Source organism: Zeugodacus cucurbitae, chromosome 4 (genome assembly GCF_028554725.1).
Source record: "Zeugodacus cucurbitae isolate PBARC_wt_2022May chromosome 4, idZeuCucr1.2, whole genome shotgun sequence".
Lineage (NCBI taxonomy): Eukaryota > Metazoa > Arthropoda > Insecta > Diptera > Tephritidae > Zeugodacus > Zeugodacus cucurbitae.
Genome location: NC_071669.1, coordinates 55,443,791 through 55,466,252, shown reverse-complemented (window position 1 = coordinate 55,466,252; position 22,462 = coordinate 55,443,791). Strand labels below are relative to the sequence as shown.

The 22,462-nt window shown below is 27.5% G+C and overlaps 1 protein-coding gene across 2 annotated transcripts in view; it reads right to left on the bottom strand.

Annotated features, from left to right (window-relative positions):
* Nucleotides 1–3,611: 3,611 nt before the first annotated feature.
* LOC105220935 (proton-coupled amino acid transporter-like protein pathetic) overlaps nt 3,612–22,462 on the bottom strand; it is a 39,833-nt gene continuing 20,982 nt past the window's right edge. Inside the window, exons 2-10 of one of the 2 annotated variants that reach the window (XM_054228751.1) lie at nt 17,057–17,205; nt 16,896–16,963; nt 7,628–7,714; nt 7,410–7,560; nt 6,955–7,161; nt 6,128–6,579; nt 5,917–6,060; nt 4,617–4,728; nt 3,612–4,535 (exon numbers count right to left, since the gene is read on the bottom strand). In XM_054228751.1, the coding sequence (XP_054084726.1) occupies nt 4,320–4,535; nt 4,617–4,728; nt 5,917–6,060; nt 6,128–6,579; nt 6,955–7,161; nt 7,410–7,560; nt 7,628–7,714; nt 16,896–16,963; nt 17,057–17,071 (1,452 nt within the window). In that variant the 5' untranslated portion in view covers nt 17,072–17,205 and the 3' untranslated portion in view covers nt 3,612–4,319. Of the gene's footprint in view, nt 4,536–4,616; nt 4,729–5,916; nt 6,061–6,127; nt 6,580–6,954; nt 7,162–7,409; nt 7,561–7,627; nt 7,715–10,474; nt 10,667–16,895; nt 16,964–17,056; nt 17,206–22,462 lie in introns of those variants that run through there. The other variant, XM_011197506.3, reaches the window with a different exon arrangement.

Genomic DNA, 22,462 nt, shown 5'->3' with positions numbered 1-22,462 from the left:
TTTCATTTTCATTATCCTAAATCCAGTTGGTTGTGGCATATTTTTATACTCTCGCAACCTGTTGCACAGAGTATCATAGTTTTGTTCACATAACGGTTGTTTGTGTCACCAAGAAATATAAGAGTTAGATATGGGGTTATATATACATAAATGATCAGGATGACGAGTAGATTTGAAATCCGGATGTCTGTCCGTCCGTCTGTCCGTCTGTCCGTGCAAGCGATAACTTGAGTAAAAATTAAGATATCTTAATGAAAGTTGGAACACATGTTCCTTGGCATCCTGAGGAGGTTGCTTTCGAAAATGGGCAAAATCGGTCCACTGCCACGCCCACAAAATGGAGGAAACCGAAAACCTATACAGTGTCATAACTAAGTCATAAATAAAGTTATGAAAATGAAATTTGGAACATAGGATCCCATTAGGGAGGGGCACATTTGGATGTAATTTTTTTGGAAAAGTGGGCGTGACCCCGCCCTCAAATAAGTTTTTTGTATATAACTCGCAAACCAATAAAGCTATATAAGCCAAACTTTCTGCAGTCGTTTTTTTAGCCATTTCCTTATACAGTCCAAAAATGAAAGAAATCGGATAATAACCACGCCCACCTCCCATACAAAGGTTAGGTTGAAAATTACTAAAAGTGGGTTAACTCCCTAACGAAAAACGTCAGAAACACCAAATTTTACATAAGAAATGGCAGAAAAAAGCTGCACTGAGATTTTTTTACAAAATGGAAAATGGGCGTGGCGTCGCCCACTTATGGGTCAAAAACCATATCTCAAGAACTATTCGACCGATTTCAATGAAATTCGGTATATAACACTTTCTTGACACCCTGATGACACGGGTGGAATATGGGCGAAATCGGTTCACAACTACGTCTACTTCCCATATAACCCAATTTTGAATTCCATCTGATTCGTTCACTTTATAATGTATTCATAAGGAACCAATGAAGCTAGCGGAATAAAACTTTACACAAATACTGTATTTGAGCTGTGACATCACTTGTGGAAAAATTGTCAAAATCGGACTATGACTTTTCAAGGCCCCTGATATCAAGCATGAAGAACTCAGTGCCTAAGGTTAATTTTTCACCGAAAATATAGGTAAATCCCTCAGATATTTTAATGTAATTCATTCCCTCTGAATTTTTTTCTTATAACAGTTTCTCTCTGTACCTGAAATGGTAAAAATCGGGTCATAATTTCCCCCAGATCCTATATACCTAATTATAAGTAATATTAAATTAAGTGATCGTATAGTCTTCGATACATTGTATCTTGGTGGTGAAAACGAGTGAAATCGGTTTAGGAATTACCTCAGTCCCCATATACTATTTATAATGGTTTTCGTTATTCTATTGAACTTTATGCCGAATATATGGGTCGAATTGTGTTGTCTTTATAAAATTACATCAATAAATTGCGAGAGTATAAAATGTTCGGTTACACCCGAACTTAGCCCTTCCTTACTTGTCACTTATAAATACAGTTCATTGTATTGATTGAACTCCGATAAGAAATTGTTGTTGAAATGATACCAACACAAATTCTGTGTTCAGGATAGTTTCAGAATCAGTCCCAGATTCTTACTCTGATTTAGTTGTATAGTCCCTTTAAGTCACATAAGCACATATGAAGAGAAGAAAAACGTTCCATTGAACGCCAGATCTTCGTAACGGGAACGGACATAGACCAACAACTCGACTACTCTGTCGTTATCACAAAAAACGAATACAGACCTCGTGAAAGAAAAGAACATCCTTTTTCCAATCGAATAGCTTTGATCTCGACACATAACAACTAAAAACGTGATCGGACACAGTTGAGTTATTGTCTCATGGCTTTTGAGTTTTCAAAACCTTAACATTTGAAGTTCGAAAATATGTTTTTGGACACTCTAAATTAACTTTTAAATGTTGGCTGTTCATAATTTTTGAAATCGAATTTAATCGTTTAGCGTTTTCGTCGCAGTTTTGCATTTAAATAGGGAATTTAATGGAAGGCAATAGTCATACATTCAAATGCATTCAAATTCACCTCATTGATGTTGTTGCAATGTTGAGTAATTATAAATTCACGTCATTGTTGTTGTTGCAATGTTGAGTAACTCTGAATCCACCTATGCTTTATATCTGCCTTTCGATTTTTTGCTCTTTATTCAATGCTTTATGAAACGTTTTAATCTGTTTCCATCTAGACGGCAACTTCATAATACCCGCCTCGTAGAAGCCCCCCTCCTTATTTGCGAAGAACTCGGACAACCACTTTTCACAAGCCTTTTTTGAGTTCAACTTTACACCACCAAGGGCGTTCGCCATTGACAGGAACAGGTGGTAATCACTTGGCGCTATGGCCGGGCTATATGGTGGATGCAATAAAACCTCCCATCCAAGCTCCCGTAGCTTCTGACGAGTCATCAACGAAATGTGTGGTCTAACGTTGTCCTGGTGGAACACTACACCCTTCCTGTTGGCCAATTCTGAACGCTTCTGGTCCATCGCCTGCCTCAAGCGGTCCAGTTGTTCGCAGTAGATGGTAGAACTAAGCGTCTGTCCAACTCATGGTGGATAATTCCTGCCAATCCCACCAAAAACACAGCACAGCCTTCCCGGCTTTCAATCCCGGCTTGTCCATTGCTTGGCACGATTCACCGGCCTTCGACCACGACCGTTTTCGCTTGATATTGTCGTATGTGATCCATTTTTCAGCAGCATATCGCAGGCGTTGATTCGGTCTACAAGGTTTTTCGCATCAAATCATGCGGCACCCAAACATCAAGCTTTTCTTTGTATCCGGCCTTCTGCAGATGGTTTAAAATGGCTTGGTGCCTAACTCCCATCTCCTGGGCGATGTCACATGCCGGTCTAACTTGATGTTTTCCATTGTTTAATCGGTATTCGTCGTCACAGATCTTCCGCCGGTTGGCTTATCCAGAGTTCGAAGTGATAGAGTATCATCCCCCAAAACACCATTAATCTCACGGAACGTTTCTCTAGCGGATTTGCCTTTAACGAAGGAAAACTTAAAAAATAGCGCGCATTTCGGCGTTAGTTCACTCCATGTTTACACGTCTATAACTGTTGAGCGCAATATCCAAACTAATCATGCATAGCGTCGTTTTGTAGGTTATGTCAAGACGTTTCAAAGATGTATATTTTTGCCAGATACGAGCTCTGTAGCGCTTTATACATAGCCGCGAAATTCAAAAGAGTAAAAGGTGGATTTGACAGCCTAATATTCACCTCTCTTATTCACCTTGATTGATCTTTCAAATGCAACCTTGCATTCGTAACCTCAATATCTTACGCTCGGCTAACAGTTCAACAGTTCTTTCAATGCTGCCGGAAACAGTTCTAATATAAAATACCCGTTTTTATTTATTTTCAATTTTTTTGCTTACACAACCTAAAGCAATTTATTTAATATTTAAAAGATTCCATTTCATTTCTTTAATTACTATTTTCTTTTTGTTACAATATTTTAATAAAATATATGCTGAGTAATTTATTATGGATGGCTTACGGATATCGAATACTATTTAGTGAAATTTCCAAAAAAAAAAAAAGCAAAAATATTTCAAAAAACAACAAAAATAAAATACAATTATTTTGAATTTAACTACTAACTTTAATGTACAAAATCTATTTGCAACAATAAAACATAATGCATGATTAGTAATCATTACATATTCACTATACATAACTACATTGAATAAGCACGTGGCAGCAAAATTAAATTTACTTAGTTGCTGTTGAAATTCAGCCTGCCACTAGCACTTCACTTAGCCCTAACTATGTATGCGTATGTATGTATATAGGATGCATTGAATTGAATTAACGGAAACTATTAACTACATTTACTTACAGCGCAATTGCCACAGTGGCAATGTAGCGCTAAATATTTGCTTGTATGTATGTAGTATGTGTGCATAACTGTAAACAAATGTTGTTTAGACACAAAAAGAGGCACTTCAATACATAATACACGTGTTTCCGTTGTCTTTTTTTTAATCTATCTAGAAAAAAATATATATTTTTAGTTGCACCATATTTTCACTGCCTAAACTATACATATGTATGTGGTATATGTTGTAGAGCTACTAGCGACAAATATGTATATATATATTGTATGTATACATTATTTATTTGTACTATTATACTAATGAATTAAAATTCAATTAAATTATCCAACGGTATAGCGGTGCGAATACATGCAAAAAAGCGCGTTCTTCTCTTCTTCTTCTTCTTAAAAACAAAAAACTCTCCACACAGCCACAGTTGGCTGTACAACTGTACATATGTATACTGAAGCTTAAAGGCTGGTTGCTGTAATGTTGCTGAGCGCATGTTGTGCAGCCTCATTAGCATTGGGATCGATCGTGTACACTTTGATAATGTCATTTATAGCGCTCATGGAGCCGAAAATCAGCGCTGCCACACCGCAGAAACCGATAATGACATTTTTCCATAGTATCCAGTTGAAGGCACCGAAACCGGTGTCCCAGTGAGTGATGAGCTCAATCAAAACCTGCAGGAAAATAATAAAAAAATTTGATTATAAGTATTATTATGATACAAAAAAAAATTGTGTGTGTTATTGAGTACTCACAGGGAATATAAGACCAAGTATGGAGAAGCAGAAGGCACCAATGAGACCCATAAACGGCGCAATAGTGGGTACTGAGACGGCCAATACAACGGCGGCAGTGACGAGAACGGTTCTGGAAGAGGAAACAAAGTTTTTTGTAAATAAAATGATATAATTAAAAATATAGAAAATTATTTTGAAAAATATAGAGGATAATAAAGAATATATATATTTTTTTTACTTAATTAAAATTAAAAATTTAAATTTTTAAAAACAAAATAAATAGATAGAATATAAAATAAAATAAACAAAAAATAAAATAAAATAAAATAAAATAAAATAAAATAAAATAAAATTGAATTAAATTAAATTAAATTAAATTAAATTTAATTAAATAAAATAAAATAAAATTAAATTAAATTAAATAAAATAAAATAAAATTAAATTAAATTAAATTAAATTAAATAAAATTATATAAAATAAGATACAATAAAATAAAATATAATAAAGTAAAATAAAATAAAATAAAATAAAATAAAATTTAATTAAATTAAATTATTATAAATAAAATTAAATTAAATAGTTTAAATTAAAAACAAATATTTCTTAAATTTTAAGTAAGCAAAATTAGAAAACAGTTTTTTATTGTTAAATTAATTAAGAAAGAAGAAATACAATTTAAAATGTTAAAAAAAATAAGTCATAATATTTAAACTAATATTTAATTTTCTAAAAATTTAAATTAAGTAAAATTAATAATAAAATTAAAAAAAAAATGAAATATTTTAATTTTTACTTAAAATAAAATAAAATTAAATTAAATTAATATAAATTAAATTAAATTAAATAGTTTAAATTAAAAACAAATATTTCTTAAATTTTAATTAAGCAAAATTAGAAAAAATAATTATTGTTAAATTAATTAAGAAAGAAGAAATAAAATTTGAAATGTTAAAAAATTGAGAAATAATATTTTAAAAAATATTTAATTTTCTAAATTTCAATTAAGTAAAAGTAATAATAAAATTAGAAAATAAAATTAAATATTTCAATTTTTAAAATTTTAATTAAGTAAAATTAGAAAAAAGTTTTTTATTGTTGAATTAATTAAGAAAGTAGAAATAAAATTTTAAATATTAAAAAAATAAAAAATAATAGTTAAAAATTATTTCATTTTCTAAATTTAAATTAAGTAAAATTAAAAATAAAATTAGAAAAAAAATTAAATATTTTTAAAATATAAAATTCAAAAATTAATTTTAATTTTAAAAATAAATCAAAAACAATTAAACAAATTTGTAGACACCTAAAAAAAACTCACCTCAAAACATAATTGACCAACATTGGACGCTTTTTGCACTTATCCTTAATACCATCCCAGACAATTTCAAGGCACACATAGAATTGCAGACCAAATGTACAGTAAACAGCCAAGGCGATCAACACCTTAACAGCTTGCGCGGGCCTGAATAAAAACAACAACAACAAATTAATATACAATAAAATCTCACTCAAACAAACATTCAACTCACCACTCATGCACCGGCAGATTCAACGTAATACTTTCTTCGGTAGCTGTACCATAACGCAGATAGCCAAGAAAACCGAGCGCCATATAGATCAAAGTCACACCAGACATACCCTGACTCAAAACACCGCAAATGCCGAGGAAGTGACGTGGTTTCTCCATATTATTCTCCAGTGGCATCACCACACCGATCGCTTCCATGGCGAATATGGTGATTGCGAAGAAAGCCGGTATGGTAGAGACATTGGCGAATTCGCGTGTTGTGACCGGTGGCAAATCGATGACGAGATAGTAGAATGTGATGCCCAAACCGATGCCCATAAAGACATTGGCCACCATCGAGACGGGTGCGAGGTATTTGAGATTCGGTATCCACGAGAGTAGAATTAGCGGTATGAGCAGAGCGGAGATGAGTAGGCGCAGTGAAATCTGATAGCCTAACCAATGTTCCATGACCTGTTGTGGGTTAAGAGGAATTTTGGAGTTTAGTATTTAAATTGTTTTTATATTATATAAAAATTATTTTAAATAAATAAAATTTATTTGTGTATTTGTTATAATTATTTTTTTGTTTATTTTATACAAAAATTTCCATACCGAAAAAAAAAAATTTTCATAAAAAATTTTATACAATTTTTTTATTACTTTTTTAATTATAAAATTTTTATAATTTAATTATAAATTTCTATAATTTATTTTTCTTTATTATTTTTAATTATAAAATTTTCATAATCACATTTTTTTAATCTTTTATAATTTTTTTTATAAAATATTTTTTGCATTATTTTTTTATAGTTTTTTAAATTATTTTTGAAATTTTTCTATACACACCTGTTCGAAATTCTTCGCAACAATAACGGTATACACCGAGCAGGTGCCAAAGTAGGTCAAAAACAATCCGAATAGTATGGAGAATTTGGCAACTGGCGCAAAACCACGTGCCCATTTGGGCCCGTTCTGAAATGCGACTTCAGCAACTTCGGCGAAGCTCATCTCCGTGCGACGCGACTTGTAGTAGAGTTTGTGTGCGCATTTCACCTGTAAATGGTAATGGTACAAATATAAATAAGTTGCGTGCATACAAGGGCATAACACTGCATTTGTAAATACAAATAGACATACATACACACTCACATACATATCTACATATATGGCAACAACAGATTTGCAATTTCTTGCAATTTCTCTTTTAACTTGCATTCAGCATGCACACGTGTACATATGTTTCTGCCCACCAGTATGTATGTGTGTATATGTGCTTAACGGTATAAATTAGCAGTACTCACCAGTACATAACTGCAGTGTGTACAGATGAAAGCGGTGAAGATGGTGGCGAAAATGCCCAACACAATACCTGAGTACATGAAGGCGATCGGCATGGATAGAATGCCAGTGCCGAGCGAGGCTTTCAGCAAATGCGTTAGAGTCTCATTGTCACTAGAATGATTTAAAAATATTAATTAAATAAATATTATGAATAATGTGGAGGTTTAGTGATACTCACGTTGTGGGATGTGCCACTTTGCGTTGGGCGAACGGATCGAAATCGGATGACGCCTGTTCGACATCTTTTCGCGGCTGGATTTTATATCTGGAAAAGAAGAAATTACATATTTATTAAAATAAATTTATTTAAGGCGAATTATAAAAAATATAATTATTGATGTAAATTATTAAAAAAAAAATTGGATAAATTTAAATTAAAATTAATTTGCATAAAAAATAAAAGTATTAAATACTCAAATAAAAATAATTTTAAATTTATTTAAGGCGAATTATAAAAAATTTAATTAGTGATTTAAATTAAATAAAAAATTGGATAAATTAAATTGAAATTAATTTGCATAAAAAAATAAAATTAATAATTTTTTAGTAAATTAATTATTTAAATTGTTATATTTTAATTATTGTTTATTAAACAAATTAATTTATTTTCATTATTTAATTATTTAATTTTTTATTATTTTTTTAATTTAATTCCTTGATTAGGTAAAATTATATAAATTAATTTTGGTAATCTAAATTGAAATTATGATACTTTAATTTTTTTTATGCAAATTTATTAATTTTCATTATTAATTTTTTTATTTTGTGATTTAATTCCTTAATTAAGAAAAATTATATTAAATTTAATAAAGCTAGTTGAATTGTTTGTTAAATTATCTTTTTGTAATTTATTGCCTTCAACATTTTATTAAATTTATTCATGTTAATTGAATTAGCACAACATTAATTTCAATTCATTTTAATATAAAAAAATAATTCGAATATATAATAATTATTAAATACATTTAAAAAAAACTTTTTGGATAATTTTGATAATTTATTTTTATTTTTGTCCTTTAATTATTTATTTTTAGTAAAAATATATACAATTTCATAAATTTTTGTTTTTAAATATTTTCTTTATTTAAAGAAATTATATCAAAATTTATTAAGCTAATTAAATTAAATTGAATTTTATAAAAAGTTTTTAGTTCCAAAGCAATATATAATTAAAATAAATGTTTATTAATATATTTAAATTATTATTATTTATTTTATTAATATTTTTTTCTGAGGCTAAATTCTGTTTTTTATTCAATTTTATTTATTCTAAAATATTTTTGATAATTTTTTTTTTATTTCATTAATTTGATTTAAAATATATTTTCAAATTAAAATTTTATTACGCTAATTAATATAAATTTAATTTTACTGGGAATTTTTAGTTCCAAAGTAATAAATAATAAAAATTAAAGTTAAATAATATTAATATTATTTATTAAATATTTTATTTATTTAAAAAAACATTTTTTTGCCCAACTAAATTCAATTTTTTATTCAATTTTATTTCTTTTTAATTAAAAAAAATTGCCGTTAATTCAATTTCATATATAGGGCTGGAAAAAAAAGCCACTTGAAAAAAGAAGTTCTTTATTTTCTTTGGCAATTATATATCTTATAGTACATGTAAAACCTAAAGTAAAACATATGGTTTTAGGTCTGTGTAACGCGGGGTTGCCATATTATAAGGGTGCAAAGTTTTTTGTAAAAAAATTTTCGAACTGCCATAACTTTAAAACTAATGAACAGATTTTAAAACACCATGTGACTTTTTTGTACAGAATATCTCAAACTTTAAAACTGTGTATCGTAAAAATTTTTAAAAATAATATTTCATAGCAAAAAATGAAAATTTTTTTTTTTTTGAATTTTTAACGCTTTATGCCCCCTTCGATTTTTTGCGAAAATATCTTAAAATGTTCCTTATTTCATCACATTTTTACCCCCCAAAGGGAATTTTGGGACAGCAATATTTGTATGAGCTACAAATAAAAAAGCAACTCAGAACATGATGAAAAATCATTGATTTATGCACTATTATTATCTGCAATTAGCGTAACCCAGGATTAACGACGTGGGCGTAGCAGACATTTAATCCCTTTTTGTTTTTTTTATTTTTTAATATTTTTTATTTTTTAATTTTTTTGTATTTTTCAAATTTTTAATTATTTTTTGGTTTTTGTTTTTTATTTAAAATTATTACGTATATTAGATTCAAGTACGTAATAATTTTAAATAAAAACAAAAACCAAAAAAAATTAAAAATTTGAAAAATACAAAAAAATTAAAAAAAAATATTAAAAAAAAAAGCAAAAAGGGATCAAAAGTCTGCTACGTCCACGTCGTTAATCATTTAATTTTGATAAATAATTGTATTATTTTGAATTTTAATTAATTGGGAAGTCTATTTTTTTATACTTTTTTAATTAATTTTTTAATTTAAAATTTAATCAGTTTTTTTGATTGTTAATTATTTTATTAAATTTAATTTTACTTTATTTACATAATTTTAATTTTACTTGTTGTTATTAAATTTGAAATAAGTACTTTGAAACTAAAGGAAAATAATTTTCTAAAATAAAATAACCAAAAAAAATTCAATTTAACTAATTTTTAAATTAATATTATTTTTAAATTTAAATTGTTATTTAGTTTTATTTGATTAAATTAAATTTTTATTCCATTTAAATTAATTTTTTGGCCCTTTTTATGTTATTATTAGTTTTTTTTAATAAATTTTCGTATAAAATTAATTTTATTTTCGTAATTTAATTTATTTACTTTTGTTTAATTTAATTAAATAATATAATTTTGAAGAAATTAAAAAAATAATATTTATGCTTTTTTAATTAATATATATTTTCTTATATATATTTTTTATTTATAGCTGGATTTTCGACTTTTTCGAAATTAATTAAAATTTTCATTTAATTTATATTTGTGTTCTACAATTATTGAAAACCTTTTTAAATTTATTTTACAACAAATTAACTAAACTAGCACAAAATATAGCATTCTATCGCACCTTTGCTCGAGCGTCACTTCTGTAATTTTGGGATCACGCATTTTCGTTGCGTTTTTTTTATCTTTTCTTCACACTAGTTGTACTCTGATTCCGTTTTGCGCACTAAACACATTAAACACATATATATTTTCTGCAAAGTGTGCTATCGATTGCACCACAATCAATCACTTTGCCAGCAACGGAACAAGCATAATGACTAAAAAACAAAGCGCGGTCCGTCAATGTTTTATAGTGAAATTCTGTAGCTGCCCCGCTTTGGGCCTGTTGCGCGCTGTCCGCTGTCTACGGCCACCGCTGCGGCTTTAGCTGTGGCTGTGGCTTTGGCTTTTAAGAAATGTGCAACATCTGCAAAAAATTCGCGCTAATCACGCTCGAACTGCCGACACAAGTCGTTAATATTGCATTGGTACAAGCGCAAAGTGGGCATTAACACCGCGGTCCGCACTGGCGGGCAGTTGGTGGCGCGGCCATTCGCTTCAGCTCGAATTCAATATGGTCAAATTCCATAGATGATCGTAATGATACACTTAACTACACAGAAACACACACACATACATTTGTACAAATTGGTGCGCGGGAAAGTATTTTGTTGTGCAAAAACAATCGAAGAGAGTAACATAAGAGGCTTGATTCTACCCGGCCACATAGCCGTCGTCGACAGCATTAATTGAAATGTTTGCAATGCAACAACAACAACAAACGGTTGTAAAACATAAATGCTGAGTGGCTTGCAGTGCGAATTGCATCAGCCGCTTGTGGTGGTCGCCTACTGGCACATCTTCCAGCTTAGCTTAGCTGCTCTCAAAACGACAGAAGACAATTAAATTCTAGTGATTGTTATGTTGCAGTGCGAGATTTGTGTATGTGTGATGGATTTTCATGCATGATTCCATCATATGATATAGGGATAGCATACTTTTAGGGGCATTTGCCAAGTTACAGTAGCGTCAAAAGGTTTGGGTGTATTTTGGTGCGTATAAGAAATAAATGCTTAAGACGACTCTCAGCTATGAATTTAAAAATATAATAAAATACAAATTCTGATAAATAATTATTTAAGCTCTCCCAAATACGCTCATAAGTCAACATAACCTCAAAAATTTTGTATGAAAAATTTTCAAACTCTACTCATTCAAAGCATAATTGCTTTTCTCTGCAATTTTATGGAAAATGACGTCTTTAAAAAATTTACAAATAATATTTTCTTAGAAACTGTCCACGTGTCTCACTGCTGACCGTTATAATTATTCAAATAAAATATGACTCAATTTGAGTACTCAGTGCTGACTATGGATCAATTTGATTGATGTATTCAACGACTTTAATATTCTTACATTGCTGATATACAGAAAGTACTACGGCTACGCGGTGGAGTAAAGCGCCACATTACTGATATGGAAATTGTCAATTCCAAAGGAGAAACACAACCTAATATACTTTGCTTTATCAAAAGTAAGCTAGGACTTATACATATACATTTCTATATTGAAGAGAGTGTTCTGAAAGCTTAATGAATTCTTTGGATATATACATGAATATTATTTGTTTCATAGATATGCATATACTTTCATCATCTTACAAACCCACAACCAAATATGCCTTCAAATGAGGCACGCAATTTTTTATAGCCACTCTAATGGGGCGTGCAAAATTACCCCGTTAATAGTTGAGTATGCATAGTCATCTCCATTTCAACTATTACATCAGTCATTATTGCTGCCATAAATAATTATTTCAATTACAATTGTAGGTATTGAACACAACACATGAATACACTGCAATTACGTAGATATTCATATGATAATATTAGTGTTTGTATGTATGTATTGTGCCGGTAGGTTTTAATTAACGCTCTAGTATAATACTAATATCAAGTGCAAACATATATATAAATAGCGCATATATTGCATATTAATTACCTTGTTATGTAAGATTAGATATGCAATAGTAAGTAGGTGAGTAGATACTCATTTTGATGAAATTGTACACATAACATACATACATGAGGGTTACTCTAATAATTTAGCATTTTAAGAATATATTTCAAAATTTTTCGAACCAATTTTGACGTTCTTACTAAATTAAAAACAAAAAAAATATTTTCTTTAAGATTCGTTGGTTTTGAATATAACCCTTCTGATATCATTATTTCACTTTGCAGTACACATTACTAACTTCAGGGTTGCCAAAAATAAAAAAAAATATATTTCTTATTGATAAAAATTATCCCGATGAAATTATACTACTAAAATATTTTGCAATTGACTAAGAGTCTGCTTCTTGTCCCATTTTTACAACTCCGCGCTGAAATGTAGGCAATACTTTCTAATGATCCTTTCTAAGAAGTGATGCCGATCTAGAGTATGAGTAATGTGTACATAAATATTGATCTATTATAGATTTCACTTTTAAAGTTCTTTATTAAGGGACTGGGGCTAATTACAGCAATTTTATTGATTTCAGAGTTGAAATGAAGTTCTAGCTGACATGGTAAGATGATTGAATGATGAAGAATTCTTGACAAAATTAATATCTTAATTAAAAAATAATAATTCTTAATCAATAAAATTTTAACTTTTTCTAATCAATTCAATTCAAATACTATTTTTTTTATTATTTTATTATTTTTTTTTTAATTAAAAAAAATTCAAATTAAAAAAGTTCAAAATTTTTTTTTTTAAATTTTTGAAAATTAGAAACATTAAAAATTTGTTTTCAAAATTTTAATTTTAAATTATTTTTTCAAAATTTTTGTAAATTTAAAATATTAGAAATTTTTGTTTCTTAATTTTATTCTTTTTTCAAAAATTAGAAATATTCAAATATTGAAAATTAAAAATTTGTTTCCAAAATTTTAATTCCAAATTTTTTTTTTTAATTTTTTCAGAAAAAAAAATTAAAAATTTAATTGGTTAGGAATATAAAAAATTTTAAATTTTTAAAATTAAAAAAATTCAAAATTTGAATTTTTTTTTTAATTTTTGAAAATTAAAAAAAAAATTTAAAAAATAAAAATATTCAAATTTTTTTTCAAAATTTTTGAAAGTTAAAAAAAATTAAAATTAAAAAAGAAAATTTCAAAATTAATTCACCAATCTCCAGTAACAACAAATAAAGCACATTTGTGCATTCAATAAAAAAATTTACGAACTCAACAGAACACAAACAATAATAAAAATCAGCTCATTAAGTTAAAATAATAATTGACGAGACTTTAGACTCTCTTAGCGGCCTCAATGCATTCATTTCCTAGACTTTTGTGCTTAAAAATTTTTTCTAAACACCTTCAAGCCTAGTCAGTGTGTGCGCTGATAAGTTTTCATTAAAATAAAAAATTAATATTTAAAATAATTACTCATTACTGTATACAGAAATATACAAAAGAACAGACAGTCATTAAAATTGATGATTTAAGTCATTAGTTGGAGATTTTTTTGAACAGAAAGAATGCAACTAGTAAACTTATGTAATATATTATTAGTTAAGTACAATGTAGTATAGTCTCAAAATTATCTATACAAAGTAGTTGTACTTGAGACTAGCGTCTAGTCAAATTCAGTCTAAAGGGCTGATTGTTGAACTACTCGTTTAGTGACTACTTTAGACATTTTTTATTTATTTTTTTTAATTAAAGAAAATAAATTTCTAATTTCCTCATTAGAGTTAATCCGTTATTTGCCGACTAAAAACTGTGAACTCTGCACTACTATATAGCTTCAGCGAAATCTCTGATTTTATATGAGATCACTTAGAAGGTGAAAGGTTTTAGTAATTTAGTTTGTAGCTTGTAGGTGAAAGGTATTTTCAGAAAAATAGTTCATACCGTTATTCAAGCTCATTTTATATAATTTTTGCGAAATTGCTAACTCAGCTGTACTAGTTGCATTGGCTTAAATATAATTATATTTTGTTGTTATTGTTATTGTTTATGTTAAGTGTGTGTTTTGCAAAATGCAGCAAAATATTTACTTTAAGCATACGTCAGCATTTTATTATCAACAAATTTCTTTAAATGCTTTTCAGTGCACTTTACGACATAATTAAAATAATATTTATTATTTGTTAGAATCTTCGAGCTTTCAGCGTAATTTAATTAGTAAATAAAAATATATTAAAAGCGAGAACAAATAGAAATAACTATAAATTCATGATTTTTATTAGAATTTTGTTTTCAACACTGTGCCAAAAAATAAGACGGAAAAGCCAGTGGAAGAGAGATAAAAACATTTTTATTGTTCCTGGTCTCATTATGAACTGTCTAATGTAATTTTGGAGGTTAAAATTCGATTTTCGTACATTAAGCGTTGCCACATCGACTGAAAAAAGCTGGGTGTAATAATTTTGCACCAAAAATTTCATGTGATTTTGAGTTTTTAGTTCAAAAATCGTAACTCTATATTTAGTAATTTTGAAAAATTAACTTCAAAGCCTGATTTTAATACACCAAAGCTATGTTTACAATAATGAACTGTCTAATGTAATTTTTTGAAGTTAAATTCGATTTTCGAACATTAAGCGTTGCCACATTTGTTGAAAAAATTAAATGTTACAACTTTGGGCAAAAAATGTAAATGTGACTTTGAGCTTTTAGTTAAAAAAAATCTTAACTCGATATTCAGAATTTTGAAAAATGAACTTCAAAGCCTGATATTGATACTCTAAAGCAATATTTAACATTATGAACTGTTTATTGTAATTTTTGGAGGTTAGAACTTGAATTTCGAAGATTAAGAGTTTTAGGAAAAATATATGATTTTGAGCTTTTAGTTCAAAGTAACTCGATATTCAGTAGTATTGAAAAATGAATAACTAATGTAATTTTTTGAGGTTAAAATTTGATTTTCGAACATTAAGCGTTGCCATATCGACTGAAAAAGCTAAGTATAACAATTTGAGGCAAAATATAAAAATGCGAGTTTGAGCTTTTAGTTAAAAAATCTTAACTCGATATTCAGTAATTTTGAAAAATGCACTTCAAAGCCTGATTTTAATACACCAAAGCTATGTTTACAATAATGAACTGTCTAACGTCATTTTTTGAGGTTAAATTCGATTTTCGAACATTAAGCGTTGCCACATTTGTTGAAAAAATTAAATGTTACAACTTTGGGCAAAAAATGTAAATGTGATTTTGAGCTTTTAGTTAAAAAAAATCTTAACTCGATATTCAGAATTTTGAAAAATGAAGTTCAAAGTCTGATATTGATACTCTAACGCCATATTTAACATTATGAACTGTTTAATGTAATTTCTGAGGTTAGAATTTGAATTTCGAAGATTAAGCGTTGCCACATTGATTGAAAAATGGTGAGTGTAACAATTTTGCAACAAAAATTTCATGTGATTTTAAGCTTTTAGTTGAAAAAACCTTAACTCGATATTCAGTAATTTTGAAAAATGAACTTCAAAGCCTGATTTTAATACACCAAATCCATTTTTAACATTATGAACAGTTTAGGGTAATTTTTGGAGGTTAGAATTTGAATTTCGAAGATTAAGAGTTTTAGGAAAAATATATGAATTTAAGCTTTTAGTTCAAAATTCTTAACTCGATATTCAGTAATTTTGAAAAATGAATAAATAATGTAATTTTTTGAGGTTAGAATTCGATTTTCGTACATTAAGCGTTGCCACGTCGACTGAAAAAGCTGAGTATAACAATTTTAGGCAAAACATAAAAATGCGAGTTTGAGCTTTTAGTTGAAAAATCTTAACTCGATTTTTCGCAATTATGAAAAATTAACTTCAAAGCCTGATATTGATACTCTAAAGCCATATTTTTTGATTTTAAATATTCCTTATATATACTACCGTATTTTAGACAGAAGAAATAATGCAGACCGACGAGTCAGGTATACATATAGGCGCCATCATCAACAAAAATTGGCTTATAAGTGCTTTATCGCGGTATGATTAGAGCTTAGAGACATATCTATATACACAAATATTTCATATAAGATATAATTACCGTTAGATATCTACGCATTTCGTTCACAAAATTATCTAATTCGCAAAATCGCAATTAATTTTTTTATTACAAAATTACTTATGAAAGATAAAACCACACTCACTGACACTCTAAAGAGCATGCCTGACATGCGCGGTTCAGATGTCAAGCGTATGCGTGATTATGGTAATTCTAGAAAGCATTTTGCCGCGCAATTTAGTGTCGCAACACCAATTAAAAGTGTTTGCGTTTCGCATTAAAATGCGATCGGATTCATTGGACAGCAGCAATTAGTGTGACCAACTACAACTACAACTAGCGTAGCATCAAAACACGAAGGCATGCCATTGTAACAATGCCGAAAGCGCGCGTTCCCAATTGTACTAATAAAGTTAATAAATATTTGACAAATTGTCGGCACAGACATGAGGCACATGTGCCGCAATTATATAATTAATTGGCACTACTACTCACTTGTTGTTGGTGCCATCGCCGGGCAGGAATTGTTCCATCTCTTGTGGTGCATGTCGGCCGCCGCTGTCCTATAGTTTCGAATGGAAAATAAAATCAAAAAAATAATAAAAAATTAATAAATAAAAAAATGTTTTTTTTTTCAATTTTTTTCAACTACTTACCGCTATGTTAACCATTTTGTTGTTGTTTTAGTTTTTGAACGTTAAAAATCCGCCGAAAACCAGTCTTAATTTGTAAGAGTTATTAGCCTCAATTGCAAGCGTTGCTGTCGCGGTTTGCCTCTTTTATGTAGTTTCTCTTCGTTTGTGTTCTGCAATCAAAAGAAATTGAAAATCTTAATTATTCAATAAATTCATTGAAAATGTTAATGCATATGCGTGAGTGAGTGAGTGCGTGTATAAGTAATATGCGTACGCAGTGAAAAGTGCTGGGACACTTTCGCGTGGCTGATTTTGTATATTTAAATACTTGCATATGTACATACATATATGTAAATATTTATTAAACAAAAATTGTATGAAAAAAAATTATTTTTATAAAATTTTATTTTAATAAAAAAAATTTATAAAATTTAATTGTAAAAAAAAATATTTTTGTAAAATTTAATTTTGATAAAAAATATTTTGTAAAATTTAATTTTAATAAAAAACATTTTATAAAATTTATTTTTTTAATCCTATTATATTCAATCTTATTTTTTAATTAGCTCAATTGATTTTTCAAAATTAAAATTGTTTTTCAAATATTTATTTTTTTTTTTAATTTTGATGTTTTTATTTTTTTTTTTTAATTTTAATTATTTTTTGTATTATTTCTTTTATATTTTTGCATATTTTTACCATATTCATATTTTATGAAAAAAAATTGGTTTCAAATGTCCAACAAAATATTATTTCACACTCTTTAAGTGGCAATTATCGATAACAATATCGATAGTATCGATAAAAGGTTTAGAATTTAGATTGTCTAAAATTTCGGTAATTTAACGAGCTTTACGAGTCAGTTTGAAGCTATTCAAGCTTTGTTTTCAAGAAATCACATATGTATTCTATATGCCGTCCTTCTTTATAAAGAAACTTAATATTTAGAGTAAATATCTGGTATATTGAGAATTAGCAGAAAACAGATATTTACAAAATCCGCTCAAAAATCCGATCACAATTGCATAAATTATGGATTTGAATAATATAACCTTTTATTTAGTTCTTGATGATCAAAGCTTTGTAAGAAATGAAGAGGATATTATATATAAAATTTTGAGATCAGTTTAAATTTTGAAACTATTTTTTTAAATTAAGTGTAATGGATCTATAGATATTTTTGGTATTTTATCGACTATTTCTTCTTCTTGTCGGGTTTTTACAACTCCGCGCTGAAATGTAGGCAACACTTTTTAATGGTCCTTCTAACAAGTGATAACGATATACGTTCTTTGATCTAGAGTATGAGTTATGTCATAAATATTGCTCTATTATAGAATTCAATTTAAATTTTGTTTATTAAGAGACTGGGGCTAATTAGAGCATTATTATTGATTTCAGAGTTGAAATAAAGTTGTAGATGATATGCTAAAATGATCCTAAACTATTTAATACCTTACTTAAAAAATATTCCATAATCAACAATTTTTAAAATTTATCTAATTAATAAAATTATTTTTTAAAAAATAAAAAAAATTTAAAATTCAATTTTTTTAATTTAATTTTTTGTTTTTCAAAAATTTAATTTTTTCTTAAATCCAATTTTTTTATTCAAAAAAATAATTTTTATTTTCAAAAATTTATTTTTTTTTTATTTTCAAAAATTTATTTTTTTTCAAAATTTTCTTTTTAATTTAATTTTTTTTATTTAATTTTTTGTTTTTAAATTTTTTTTTTTTCTAAAAATTTGTTTTTATTTTCAACAATTTAATTTTTTTTCAAAAATTTAATTTTTTTTCAAAAAATTTGTTTTTATTATCAAAAATTTAATTTTTTTTTTCAAAATTTTCTTTTTAACTAACTGCAATAACAAAATGGCTTAAAAATCGAAAAAAAAAACAAATAAACTTCATAATTCGAAATTCTTTTCAAATATTTTTATAGTTAAAAACTAGTTTTCGAAGTATGAGATACTACACTTTATATTATATAGTCAGAGAATTTTCCCAAATACAATGCAACTCTCACTATAACTAGATCATCAAATTTGATGTTCCTCACTCAATTACAGACATATAAATACCAGCATTCATGCATATTTATAACCAATTACATGTCAAACATTTATTATATCACACGTGTTTTCATAAATAAAATGGAACTCATATTAGTACGCACTGAACTGAATCTCCGCTTTGGCAACGACTTAATGAGGCGTATGGAAAACGTTGTTAATATTTAGTAGATGAATTTGATATGCAAATATATACGCTTTTTCACGAAATGGTGTTCCACCATGCCCACTGACAACACACATTTAAATATCCGGTTTTCGTTGACTTCGTCATCTTCTCACCTCGGGGGAATGCCCTTTTGACACAAATTAATAAAATTAAAAGTAAATTACTTAAGTCGTAAATTGTATTTGGTATGCATGCGAATGCATAGTGTGCATAAAATTATCTTACGGCGTAATAAGTTTGTTAGAGAAAGAGAATTGGAGAATGTAGGGTAGACTTTACAATAAGAGAGACATTTTTTGTACATGTTATTGGCGTGTGGAGAATACTAACATAAATGAAAATACTAAAACAAATGTGAATTTAATTAATTGTGAATTTAAAACACTAGTTAATTAATATTTTTGTGTAGAGTTGCCACCTTTACATAATTATTGATTCATTTAAATTGTTAAAATAAATTATATAGTGCATTATGGATCTCAAACTGAACAGGTTTGAAAACGATTTGGCGAGAAAATATTTTCGACAAGGGTTGCCACCTTTAAAAAATAAGTTAATATGAGAAATACAAATAAATATTCTTATAAGGGCATCAAAATATTCTGAGTCAAAAGAACTTATAACGAAAATAATTTTTAGAAGGCTTGCCAACGGTTTGAAATATCGAATAGAAAAGATTATATGTATATGTATATACAACTGTGTAGAGTCAAGCATTTACATTTAAGAAATTAAATTTATTACTTGCTCAAGTTCAATATCAATTCGCATGTATTGTATTATAGATTACAAACACATTGATTAGCGACAAGTGATCTAAGGCTAGAACCCATACATCATCTTTCATAGCTCGTCGCACGCGGAAACAATATTTGTAATATATTAATGCTAATGCTCATAGAAACTGATAACAAGAGAATGTCTTATCTCGCGTCAAAAGATTTTTCAAAGTCAAAAATATATACTTCGACCTAAGTACTTTACAAATATGTACTATAACTATATATCAGTAGGCATGTATATGAATATACTATGTATAATGTACCATCATTACACTGATTTGCATGTGACATGGAAATATTTAAATTGTGTGACGCAAAATTTTGTGTCAATACGTGGGAAATTATACATTTAATCTTATCATTTATTCACGAAGTTCATGTTCTCGCTGACTTTAAGTGATAATATACCGTTACGTGAATAACACTTGGAATTCGTATATAATAATTAATAGTGTAAAAAACAGCAATAATGAGACAAAGTCTGAAAAAAGAATAAAAATTATAACAACAACTAGAGTTCAGGGAAATTACGGAGCTTCTGGTGTACATATGTATGTATATAAAAAGCACGTTTTTCTCTAGCGCACAATTATCGACTTTGTTCTCATTAAAAACAACATTTCGAGAGTGAAACAGGATTTGAGAAATACATATATATATATTTCATATACAAATATATTTCTCAAATAAATATGTATACATAATTTATAAGAATTATCAATGAAATTTAGTATCAAAAATCCGCTGACGCTCACAAACAAAGACACATGGTGAACTACCGAAAAAAGCTTTTAAACTTTGGCTGTTGCTCAGTACAAAAAATAGATAATTATTAAATTGATTTAATTGGATCGTTATCTCCTACGTGCGCTGCCATGCGAACATTAATTGTATACCCTATTTTATATACATATAAACATAGTTGTATACATGCATATGCCATTTATATAAAAACGTATTTATTTTATTTCCATTGAAACTTTGCTTTTTATTCCTTATAATTTTTACATTCTTCTTATTTTTTTCTAGTGTTAAACGATGTGGAGAAAAGTGTGTGTAAAAAATAAAATAAAATTAAAAATTATCCCATTTGTATTCTAGTCTGGTTCATACCGAGTTCCAGCTATAAAGTAGCTTCTGCTGCTAACATACTAATTCAGAAAAGTGCTATTTTTAAATGGTGAGTCGAAATTTTTCTATTTTCGAAAGGCTATTCCTCAATACAGTGAAAGTCGCTGGCAAATTTATTTACTACGTACATATTGACTATTATTTTACTCTTATTTCAATCTAACTTTAATTTATTTTGAATTTAATTTAATTTTTAATTTTAATTTAATTTTTAATTTAATTTTTTATTTAATTTTGAATTTTAATTTTAATTTTTTAGTTAAAATTTTAATTTTTAATTTTTAATTTAAATTTAAATTTAAATTTAAATTTTAATTTTAATTTTAATTTTAATTTTAATTTTAATTTTTAGTTTAAATTTTAATTTTAATTTTAATTTTAATTTTAATTTTAATTTTAATTTTAATTTTAATTTTAATTTTAATTTTAATTTTAATTTTAATTTTAATTTTAATTTTAATTTTAATTTCAATTTCAATTTCAATTTCAATTTTAATTTTAATTTTAATTTTAATTTTAATTTTAATTTTAATTTTAATTTTAATTTTAATTTTAATTATTATTCTTTTATATAATTTAAACGAAAGCTTTAACTTCCCACAACAAAGCTTCAAGAGCTTTACAAAACTTATTTCTTTTTTATAAACGAAAGCTTTCACTTCCCACAAGAGCTTTACAAAGCTTTTTAGGCAACAGATCTGGTTTCATCTTTATTATAAGTTGATGATGATGATTTGTACTCTTATTACGAAATAATCTTAAATTAAATTATTCTAAAAGGTTAAAATAAACAACCAACCAAGAAAAATTTATTTTTATTGCTTCCTAAAAGTTATACCAGAAGGCGCTGTGGCTCAGTTACAGATAAAATCTCTGTTTATCAATACAAATATTTCTGTTTTAATACTGTTTTCTGTTTTTAGGACTGAATTAACCATTCTTATATCTCTATCTATATAAAAGTGATTTATTGTAAAGTTCACTTTGTAAATTCCTAAAGGACAATTCATTAGAACTAATGACGCAAGCTTTAGCTAATTTATTCGCAAATCATTAAATACAAAACTACGTAATTTGTGCATAATTTATGCAAAATCCGAAACTCATAAATAAATCACCATTTTAAAGCCTTATGGAGCGGCATAACGCAACTAGTTGACTGGCTGTCTAGGCGTCTGTATATACATATATACTTACATATATTCCTATATATGTATCTACTTATGTATTTATGTATTTACTCGCATTTCATTCTATGACTTGAAAGCTGC